Source organism: Chiloscyllium punctatum, chromosome 8 (genome assembly GCF_047496795.1).
Source record: "Chiloscyllium punctatum isolate Juve2018m chromosome 8, sChiPun1.3, whole genome shotgun sequence".
NCBI lineage: Eukaryota > Metazoa > Chordata > Chondrichthyes > Orectolobiformes > Hemiscylliidae > Chiloscyllium > Chiloscyllium punctatum.
In genome coordinates, this window is record NC_092746.1 from 73,816,234 (window position 1) to 73,828,508 (window position 12,275).

Consider the following 12,275-nt stretch of genomic DNA (forward strand, 5'->3'; position numbering starts at 1 on the left):
AACTCGTTAATCCGCGAGCGTAGGGGGATGATGGTGAGGCCACTGCTGAGGACTGATCTTTCATCCTCAGAGAGGGGAAGGTCTGGCAGGATGGTGAAAACACAGCAGGGCTGGGAGCCTTCCACCCCGACCTCAAATTCACCTGGACCATCTCAGACTCCTCCCTCCCCTTCCTAGACCTTTCCATTTCTATCTCAGGCGACCGAATCAACATAGACATTTACTATAAACCGACCGACTCCCACAGCTACCTAGACTGCACCTCCTCCCACCCTGCCCCCTATAAAAACGCAATCCCATATTCCCAATTCCTTCGTCTCTGCCGCATCTGCTCCCAGGAGGACTAGTTCCAATACCTTACAACCCAGATGGCCTCCTTCTTCAAAGACCGCAATTTCCCCCCCAGACGTGATCGACGATGCCCTCCACCGTATCTCCTCCACTTCCCGCTCCTCCGCCCTTGAGCCCCGCCCCTCCAACTGCCACCAGGACAGAACCCCATTGGTTCTCCCCTACCACCTCACCAACCTCCACATGCATCGTATCATCCGTCGTCATTTCCGCCACCGCCAAACAGACCCCACTACCCTCCCTCCCTTCCCCTAGCAGCGTTCCGAAAAGACCACTCCCTCCGTGACTCCCTCGTCAGGTCCACAACCCCCACCAACCCAACCTCCACGCCCGGCACCTTCCCCTGCAACCACAAGAAATGCAAAACTTGCACCCACACCTCACCCCTTACTTCCCTCCAAGGCCCCAAGGGATCCTTCCATATCCACCACAAATTCACCTGCACCTCCACACACATCATTTATTGTATCCGCTGCACCCGATGTGGCCTCCTCTATATTCGGGAGACAGGCCGCCTACTTGCGGAACGTTTCAGAGAACACCTCTGGGACACCCGGACCAACCAACCCAACCACCCCGTGGCTCAACACTTCAACTCCCCCTCCCACTCCACCAAGGACATGCAGGTCCTTGGACTCCTCCATCGCCAGACCATAGCAACACGACGGTTGGAGGAAGAGCGCCTCATCTTCCGCCTAGGAACCCTCCAACCACAAGGGATGAACTCAGATTTCTCCAGTTTCCTCATTTCCCCTCCCCCCACCTTGTCTCAGTCAAATCCCTCGAACTCAGCACCGCCTTCCTAACCTGCAATCTTCTTCCTGACCTCTCCGCCCCCACCCCCACTCCGGCCTATCATCCTCACCTTGACCTCCCTCCACCTATCGCATTTCCAACACCCCTCCCCCAAGTCCCTCCTCCCTATCTTTTATCTTAGCCTGCTGGACACACTTTCCTCATTCCTGAAGAAGGGCTTTCGCCCGAAACGTCGATTCTCCTGCTCCTTGGATGCTGCCTGACCTGCTGCGCTTTTCCAGCAACACATTTTCAGCTCTGATCCCCAGCATCTGCAGTCCTCACTTTCTCCTTCAGTAGATTATAGCCAAGGCTGCCATAATTGCCACTGTTAATTCCCTTAGCATCCTTCAATGCATTTCACCAAGTCCAGATAAGTTGACAGCTTTACAATTTAGCTGCCTTTTCTAATGTTTGTTCAATCATCTTTGAGAAATTCCAGTGTCTCAACTATTTCCTCTTTCTCCATGATTTTAGCAGCATCTTTTCTCTTGGTAAAGATAAATGCAAAGCACTAATTTCACCCTTAACTGCTCCCTGATCTACTCAATCTTACTCTTCAACACTCATGCCAGAGAACTAGCCTTAAACTTTGGAAAGTTTTAAGTTTCATCCTTGGCAAGGATCCCTTGAATAGCTACCCATTTCCACCCACTACACACATACATACTTCCACAAGTCAGAAAGTGTAATATTCCCTTCAATGAGGTCTTGCCAAATAAAACTACCAATGATGAATATTCTTTAAGTTGCTATTCTCAACTTCTTCGTACCACTTCTGTAAGCCATCTTCCTACTTAATAATCACCATCTGTGCAGAAACACTGCATGCTTTTGCTCTGAGATCATATTAACAATTAGTTCAATCAGAAAAAGTCATTGTTAGGAGACTGAACTAATCCATTTTTCTAGTAAATTTTGCAACAAATTTCAATTTCCTGCACATCACATGCAGAATGATAACAACATTGCAAATATAATTCAAATATTCTGAAGTCCCATTTGAATGTTGTGGAATGAAATAGAAGGGAGTCAGTAAATATCACCAGATTAGCAAGAGCTTCCTTCTCCCCAGCTGCAGCAATAGTGAGGCAACATTTCACCAGATGACAGTGACAGACAAGCAGACTATTCAGTGTTATATGAATCATTGGCAGTTCTCCTTTTAACAATACTTTACTCTCTGCTTCCCTCAGGGGCATGTAGAGTTCTCAACAGACAAATATAGCACAAGTCGATTCATAATTGGCCTCAGAATCTCCCTTGGATGCCAAAACAATGACAAAAGACTTGTGGGTTATCTGCATAACCAATACTTAATATAGAGGATAAAGGGCTGGACTTGGCCTATTTGCAGCTGAAGTGTGGTGGCAAATTTCATGGTATACATGTCACCATTGCTCAGAGTTCATTTTAGATTAGATTAGATTACTTACAGTGTGGAAACAGGCCCTTCGGCCCAACAAGTCCACACCGACCTGCCGAAGCGTATACCGCCCAGACCCATACTCCTACATTTATCCCTTCACCTAATACTACGGACAATTTAGCATGGTCAATTCACCTAACCTGCACATTTTTGGATTGTGAGAGGAAACTGGAGCACCCGGAGGAAACCCACGCAGACACGGGGAGAATGTGCAAACTCCACACAGAGAGTCGCCTGAGGCGGGAATTGAACTTGGGTCTCTGGAGCTGTGCGGCTACAGTGCTAACCACTGTGCCACCGTGCCGCCCACATTTTCTCATGTAATATTCCAACTCATCAATTCCATAACTGAGATGGTGGGTGAATTTCTTGGGGAACCTCCAGGTCAGCAAATGGATATGCTCACCACTGCTGGGACCTTTCGACCTCTGTACCCCTCCACCAATTTTAAAATGCAGCTGTACAGCAGATCAAATGTTGCAACAACCCTTGCCACTATGGTATTTGAGACTGAACTGTGAAGTCATGGTCCAAAAGGAAAAGCAAGCTTGCCCTTGCTTCGTATGCAGACATTTGGAGATGCTGGTGGATTCAGTACAAGGGAACTGCTGTACCATACACTGCAGACCATCGCCAGGGCCCACACCATCAGATCCAAACTGTCTGAACCAAGAGTGTAGCACAGGTCCCACACAGAGCAGAACACCAATGTCACAAAAAGGTTATTTTTCACACTCTGCAAACATAAGTGGTACCGTCCTCTCTCTAAATCCGACAACCATGTTAAAGGGCTCACATACATGTAGATGCATTGAAAACAGTCAAAAGGTAAGAGCACATGCAAAACTGTCTAGAGTTTGCCTGAGATTTGATGTTCCTTTTGGTTTTGCAAAAAATTAAATGGCAGTAATGAAACTTCAATTTATGTTCCACCTCAAATTTTAAGACTTTTTTTCAAAAAGTTAACTCTTAAACAATTTTATTTCCCTTTTTTTCCATTCCATCACTGCTTGCTGAGTTTTGATGAAATAAACATGTTGGCTGTCCAGAATTTGAACCGGGAATCTTCAGGTCTGCATTGGCATAGCACTGCAATGCAACAACACAAAGTTGCACACACAGTTTTGACATCAATGCTAGGTGCTGGGACAAGCTTGCCTAGGATTGCTGCCTCTGGCACAACCAAATGAAAATTGTGCAGCTTCTTTTGAAAATGAAAGCAGAACAGAAACGGTAAGAAAAGATAGGCAGAGGAAATTCTGGGCGAGCAACTCATCCAAAACAATTGCCTGTAGTATTCTGTTCTATTTGCAGCAGAACTTTCCAGGCATTGAGTGGTCTGTCTCAGTGGTCTGTGTCTTACCCAGCAGAGCCCTACACAATATTGCAGATGACGAACATGACCATCTGCATCTCAAAGTGCAAACAAGAGAAATAGTTGGACACTGTTGAGAGCCTTTATTCACTATAGTGGTATAATCACTCTATAAAAATGGTTTGCAATTGTGTGCTAGTCCTGTCAGCTTTTACTGTTAAAATTTTCAACAGCCACATTTACTATAGTACCAGGAAACGTCTGCCTAATAAGTCAGGTTGGTATTCTCATTTACACAGATAAACAGGAAAGTGGCTTTGTTCAAAGCATTCAAATTCTTTGAGGATATTGCTTTGTTAAATATGAGGAAACTAATTCTTGTGGCAGGAGATGCTGGTTACCTGAAGACACAGAGCAGAAAGTAATTCAGAAATAACAAGAGGGTGGCAAATTTGTAAATCTGGTGAGCAAGGGATTAAAATATCAGAACAATGGGTGTAACTAGATCCAAAAACTCCTACCCATTGGTTACAGTTTCACCTTCAATACCATAATTCCAGAATAAACTTATCTCTAAACTCCAAGACCTAGGTCTCTGATCCCTCCTCTGTAACTGGATCCTCAACTTCCTGACCCTTCACCATACTCCTCAACACCGTGCCCCACAAGATTCCATACTCAGTCCCCGACTGTACACATTATACACTGAGTAAGGCCAAATCCCATCCCAATCCCATTTACAAGTTTGCTGATGAGACAACTGTTGTAGGTCAGATCTCATCAATGAGACAGTACAGGAAAGAGACTGAGTGCTTAGGAGCATAGTATAAAGACAACAATCTCTCCATCATCAGCAAAACAAAAGGAGTCGGTCATTGACTTCAGGAAGCAGAGTGGGGGGCACGGTCCTGTCTGCATCAATGGTGCTGAGGTGGAGATGGTTGTCAGCATCAAGTTCCTGGAAGTGACAATCACCAACAATCTGTCCTGGTCCACCAACATCAACACAGCAATCAAGAAAGCATAATTCTCTAATTCCACAGGAGGCTAAGGAAATTCAGCATGTCCACAAAGACCAATTTTTAAAAAGCATCCTATCTGGATGCATCACAACATTGTATGGCAACTGCTCTTCCCTGGACAAGAAATGACAGAGTCACGCACACAGCCCAGTCTATCACACAAACTTGCCCTCCATCCATCGATTCCATCTATACTTCCCATTGTCTTGAAAAGCGGGCAACATAACCGAAGACTCCTCCTACCCCGGTTATACTCTAGTCCGTCGGTCAGAAGATATAAACGTTTGAATAAGTGTACGAACAGATTCAAGAACAGCTTGTTGCCCGTTTTCAGACTTTTGAACAAACCTCCCAAATGTTAATTCTGATCTCTCTCTCTGTGCACCTCCTCTGTGGCTGGAACACTATATTCTGCACTCTGTTCTGCTATCCTGATGAATGGTACAACCTGCTTGCAGCATGCTTTTCACTGCATCTCCATACATATACCCACAAACAAACTCAAATCAAAAAAATAGTCTCCACAAGCAATCTCTATTCAACATTTTGAGATGGACACCTCAGTGATTGTGATGTACAAATAACCAAAGTAGGAGCTGGAAGCAAAACTCTCTTCCTGCCAGAGATGCCGACAAAGTTCAGATTTTTTAAGAAAAAGGTTGACATCTATTATAGAGAAGGGTGTGTGGCTTTAGGTTCGCATTTTGCATTTTGAGAAAGCTAGAAATTACGAGCACACCAGTTAACGGATTACGGGTGTTCTTATATTTGCTGCAAGGTTTTTAAATTCTCAGCTCAAAGAATGAGATTGAAACAGAAATCATTGTACTCCCTACAAGATGGAGGGACTCCTTTGGATGCCATTTGGCATCTACACATTTCCTTTCTTCTTGCTTGACTGTTTTTCCCTCGGTGGTTCTTCAGCACCAAATTTGTAGATCACAGCAAAGCAGCACTTACATTGAAAGGACAAAAACAAAATACTGCAGATGCTGGAGATTTGAAATACAAATAGAAAATGCTAGAAGTACTCAGCTGGTCAGCCAGCACTGATGGAGAGAGAGAGAAAGGCCAACACTAAATTTGATGCTGCTGCTACTGTGAAGATGTAAAGGGATGAGCCATGGCTTCCTTCATTTTAAGCCAAAAGGATACATCAGGATTTGTTACATAGTTATAATGAGATTATTACGCAACTTGCAAATGTTTACCATAACATTACTATCTTGAAGTTCCATAGACCATTCCCTCTCCCCCTTCCCCACCCCCAACCAATATAATTTTCATATCCAGATGTAACTCTCCACTTGAAAAGGTGTGCAGACCCCCTGTGCTACAATAACTGATCTTACTCAGATTATAATGGGGTCACTAAGGCCATAGCACACAGAGTCACTGGGGATAAAAACAGCTTGCATTCTCACTGTCAAACAGTATCCACCAACTCCTGCTGAAAATGAAAACCCATGTTGATAGAAGGCTTTACTCTAATACACTCCATATCAAATTAAGTGAGAATATCCAGGGCCAGAATCTACATACGACAAATGGCAAATTCCAAGAGTGTGATTAAATACCTATGGAATCAAATCTGAACAGCAAATGAAAATTGGAAAAAAAAACCTGAAAATATGAGATGATATTACCACTTCTATAATTACAATTCTTACCTTCACATTATCTGGAAGTAATCCCCCTGGGTGTTTGTCCATGTACTGACATAGGTCTGTATGCTAGAACAATGAGAAAAAGGAAAAGATGATTGTTTTAGATTCATTAGCTTTGCAATCATTTAACTGTCGCAGTACATTTTACATTTAGTTGATGCCAGACTTCTCAAATATTTATCCTGTTCTTTATGTTTGTTCAATAATACTACGTATATACATTTATCAGCTCTTACAGGATCTTCAATTTGTGTGAACCTTTTGCAAGGTCATGAAGGCCATCACATCTCTACTATTTTATTAAATTAACTTGTGATTTGAGTTAACAGCAAAGTTTACTATCTTGGACTCAGAAATTGAAATACATGGTTTTAAGTTGTATTCTTAAATTTTGTACAAGGAAGAATGAGACAAAACCTTAAAAATATGCTAGAGTCACTGCTATAAAAATAAGAATTGAAAAGCAATGATTATTCATCCATAAAACCTTCATGAGTAAGGCCATTGAGCAACTGTTTTCTACTGTGGACGGTCACGGAAACCAGCACTGAAATGCCTTAAGAACAGAGTAATATTGTTCAGGAGACTCTGGTTCAACATTCTGGTAATGTCGAGAAAAATCCCATAAGACTGTGATGGGAAAGAAATCTATTGCAACAAAATAATGTAATCATGCAGTCAACATTTGGCAATACCTGTTTTTTTTTTCTTGGTTTCTTACAGAAAATATAAGAATTAACAAATCATAAATAGGCCTTGGCTCTGGTGAATATATCTGATTAAAGATGTAAAATGTGCTAAATTTCCAAATTACATAAGACATAATTAGTCAACTGTAATGCAAAAACATAAAAATACATTTAAGGATAAACTCTCAAAATGGAATTTTAGAAGGTGATATTGATATTTTATCTAGCCCAACCATAAATGAATTGAATTGAAATCTAACTTAAATGAATTGAAGTTAAGAAAGCAGCTAGTATTTCAAAGCAAAGTAAAACAGTTTTTAACATTAGTTAAGGGGCATTTTGTCATTTCAAATAATTTTGGAATAATTTTTCTGCACATACAAAATTACTTAGGCTGATTTGACATATAAATCAAAAGATTCCACAGAAGTCAGAACAGCAGGATGATCAATTTCTATAACTGAGTATCCAGCAAAATTATATTTGTGATAAAATTATATTTTACATTGAAACTCATGCAATTATTTCAGTAGAAAAAATGAGATTTAACTATCTCTTATGTACTTCTTGGAACCAAAGTCATCTGAACAGAAACCCACTTTTTCCTCATTTCATATTTTCCAAATACTCCACTCAGTTTCCTCTATGTACTTGCCATATAATGAACAGGATTAATCTTAGTCACTATAAGAGACGCCAGTGGAGGTAGTAAATTTCCTCTCTGGTGTTTGGAATTTTTTTTTATTTATAGCAGATTTCCTTATTTCTACAAGGAGTTCAAAAATAATGCTGGCTCAGTAAAATAAGGGAAATGGGATCAAAATAAAAGGTACTTATTTTCTTCATTGATTTTTAAATGCTTAATGTAACAGTAAATGTGAAATGATATGTGACCTTTTTTTTCCACAGGACAATGAAAATCCATCTTCATAGAGTAATTGGCATCTTACCATATCAGTAATGATTTCATATGTGTGACATTGTGAAGTAACAGATGATAATTTTATTTCTTAAAAATTATAAATCCTCCAATTAGTGAGGACTATTATTTCCATAATTACATGTCAAAAGCCCACGTGAGAGAGTCCATTATGTATGATTTATTCCCTTAACAGCTACATTAATGAGCTGGCAAACCATTGCCGTTACACTTTTTAAAAAACAAAAATAAATCAATGTTTTGGTCACTGAAAAAAGCAATATTTTATGCATATCCTTAATCTTATTATTTATTCTTAATTATATGAGATAACACCTGCCTTTTAAATATTATGGAGATTATCAATGAATTTTGTTGCTATGTCATTGAAAAAAATGTTGATAATTTGTCCTAAATTATCTAGGACCATTACCTTTCACAAAATGCAGGACAGGCATAATTAATTAATTTTCACCAGTAGAATTAAGGGAACACAGAGGAGATTTTCAAGCAATGTAGATAGCTACAAAACTTCAACCTTGGTATTTGAAGCTGGAGCCATGAAGAAAGGCTGGAGACAGTGGTAGCTCTAACAGCTGATCTAAAGTGATGTATGTAGGGTAAATTGTCTATAAAAGCTAAATTTAGAAAATTACTTTAAAATTGAGTAGAATAGACAAAACAGCAACAGGCTTAAACTACAATAGTCAATTTCAGGATTGACATCAAAGAATGCTCTCACTGATTACTTGAAATAAACTTTTACGGTACAGGGACAATCCCAGAATAATTTAAAAGCAAATAAATCTTGCGTGAGCAATTGTGATGATTTGGGTGTGGATAAATTTATACAGTATAATGTACACCCTCCTGAACTCTGGAAAACTGCAAAATGAGCAACATAATAAAAAGGTATAAAAAAGTACATTTTCTACTCACACTCACTATTGTTTCTCTCCGCACCCCCTCCCCCCAACACATTTTATCCTTTTCAATCTGCACGCTTTTCAATAACTCATAGCTGAAACAACTACGATGGTGTGTAGAGTCATTTTGCCGACTCCTCCTAACGTACACAACAGCATCACTGCAATGTTCTCCCATATCAGTTAGCACTGATAGTCAATCCCATACCACGTTTATTGGTCACCAAATGTTGATCAGTAATGATTTCCCCAAATCTCTCCCACAATGTTGTTTTTACATATCCTCCTATTGAAGCCAGATTCACCCTAATTGGGAGGGCCAACCCATCAGCAACAGATGGCACTGTCACGTTTATGAAGGACAATGATAGCACAAACACATTTCATGCGTCCTAATAGCCATTTATTAAAGGCCCACTATGTAACCAGAGACAATTCATAAGGGACAGGCAGAATGTAATTTCTTTTTGTCACACCTGCTTCCCTGAAACTTCCTAGTCCTGACCGTCAATGTTCTATGCTCCACCATATGTTCCTCATTCAAATAACTATACACTTGTCACATGATGTTTGCAAGTGAAATGTTGTTTGCTTCAAATATGTCAGTTGATGATTGCTGTTCCACTGATTAGCCTCCTTAGAAGGATGCTGCAGGACACTTGAGGGCTTTCCCTCACAGTGTGAACACCGCAAATGAGATATCATGAACACACTGTACATTTGGAGTTATTATATTATTGCATGAACTATAAGAACCAGTGCACAATGTGTAAGGATATGTTGATGAACAGAGTATAAATAAATGCTTAATTTGGGGCATACCAGATGTCTAAATCTATCAATCCCCTCTCCCTATTCACCCCATTAATTGTACAATCCCTTATCTGACTGAAGTTAACAGCAATGCCTCAGATGTTCAACCACATGTTCTGCTGGCTGCTCTCCAATTCTGTGGCTTTTTAAAATTCTAAATATCACAGTAGCATGAATTAAAACCTGTAATTTGGCATAGATATTTATGCCTTGAAATAATAAAAAATTTATACAGTCACTCAATCTTACATCAGGCTGTATTTTGTTTAAAATCATATTTTTCACCTTTGCTGCTACCTCCTAGTCTTATTCTGACCTATGCTTCATGCTGCTTGAGAGATTCCAGATTCATTCCAACCCTGCATGACAGTCCAACTAAACAAAAAACTGAAAAGCACATAGGAACATTTCTGAAAGCAGCTAGTTTTCTGTTGCAAAAGTGGTTGAAAATTATAAGAGCAAAACCTTTCAGACGATCTAGAGAAAATTATCTTCTTTCAAAAAACAAATACAGTTATTATTTGTTACTTTGAATGAAAAGCAATTCAACTTAAAATAAGTCAAAGTTTTGTATTCAGCTTTCCTTTGTTATTGACTCCCACTGTCATGTTACATACGGGGACCAGCATCTCCTCCAGGATATCAGCTAAGTGGCCAAACTGTCAATGTACCAAGCCAATCAATTGCATGCAATCCCACTGTCATGGTTCACACAAAGACTCTGACATGCTGAAGAGATGCCTGGTTTCTTCAATAAAATAACTCAATGCTTCTATGTAACATGTGCTTCAGATGGCACAGTGCAGAAGTCTGGTACCATGGGGTCAAGTTGGGTGGGATGGTGGGGGGGCGGTGGCGGAGGTTGGTGGAAGCAGTGTTGGGGAAAGAGTTGGACTGTAAGCTTTAAGGAAGATAAGCTTGCAAAACCAGGTTACTTTTGGATTTCTGGGCCCTGCCTGATAAATGGAGAAGAAAGTGATCAGTGTGAACAACCAGTACCAAAGTACCCAAAGCTGATCCTTCAAGTTTTGCTTTATTTTTTACTGAATTCAAATATCACCATCTGCTATGATGTGAACTGAACTTATGTATTCAGAACATTTACCTGGGGGTTCTGGATTACTAGTCCAGTGACATGACGATGGCACCACCACCTCCTTTATACAAGGCATAGAAACAGAAGCATCCCATTCAGTCCATCGTGCTTGCTTTGTCATTCAAGAAGATGATTGCTGACATGATAATCCTCAATAGCACTTTCCTGCCTTTACTCTATACCTCAATTCCTTACTGATTAAAATATTGTCTATTGCAGTTAGAGACTTACAGCATGGAAACAGACTCTTCGGTCCAACTCATTCACGCCAACCAGATATCCAGAACCAATCTGGTCCCATTGCCAGCACTTGGCCCATATCCCTCTAAAGCCTCCCTATTTATATATGCATCCAGATGTCATTTAAATGTTCTAATTGTGCCAGCCACCACCACTTCCTCTGGTAGCACATTCCATACACGCACCACCCTTTGTTGCCCTCTTGGTCCCTTTTAAATCTCACCCCTTCTGTAAGCTAACTTTCCAATATTGCCTTCTAAACTATCCCTCACTTCTGTACAAGTGCAATGTGTGTAGGAGAAAAAGAATCAACAGAACTACTCTAGATTCCTGGAAAGCTTTGTGGAAGGACCTGCTTTATCAGCCCTGTGGACCACCTTTTGAGTGGAAAATCGGAATCTGGTTATCCCTGAAGCACTTCACTCCTGAAGTAGGGTAGCAATGATCCAACAACTTAAAATTAAATTTAACAATGTTTCCAAAACCCAAAAAGCCATAAATGATGCACCAACCTAGATGGACAGAGGCCTACGTCAGCTTCCACATTTTATGGTCTTGTCTTTGAGCAATTTATATCAGAATTATTTACTTTGCAAATTATGTCAACAAAACTGGTTCCAACAGATATTGGATGGATTCTATATCATGAACTAGATCACATTAAATGGTACCAGCCCCCACTCCCACACCCCCCCCCCCCCCCTCCCCAGGCAATGTGCCCCAGCTGTCAGGTTCTTAGCCAAGACTGAGAATAGACCAGGAATGAGGTCCAAGAGGAAATTGTTCCTGACCCTGAATGACAATCCAGCCAAAAGGTCAATATCATTATTCTTTGAAGAGGTGACAAGTAGGTTAGACCAGGGAAACCCACTGGATGTGGTCTATCTAGACTTCGAAAAGGCCTTTGATAAGGTGCCACACGTGAGGCTGCTGAGCAAGGTGAGGGCCCATGGTGTTCGAGGTGAGCTACTGGGATGGATTGAGGATTGGCTGTCTGACAGAAGGCAGAGAGT

General features: G+C 40.8%; 1 protein-coding gene across 5 annotated transcripts in view; it reads right to left on the reverse strand.

The window, feature by feature from the left end:
- cdk14 (cyclin dependent kinase 14) overlaps positions 1 to 12,275 on the reverse strand; it is a 672,936-nt gene that overhangs the window by 392,971 nt on the left and 267,690 nt on the right. For all 5 annotated transcript variants that reach the window (XM_072575800.1, XM_072575798.1, XM_072575802.1 and 2 more), the window contains one exon: positions 6,583 to 6,645. In XM_072575800.1, the coding sequence (XP_072431901.1) occupies positions 6,583 to 6,645 (63 nt within the window). The remainder of the gene's footprint in view (positions 1 to 6,582; positions 6,646 to 12,275) is intronic.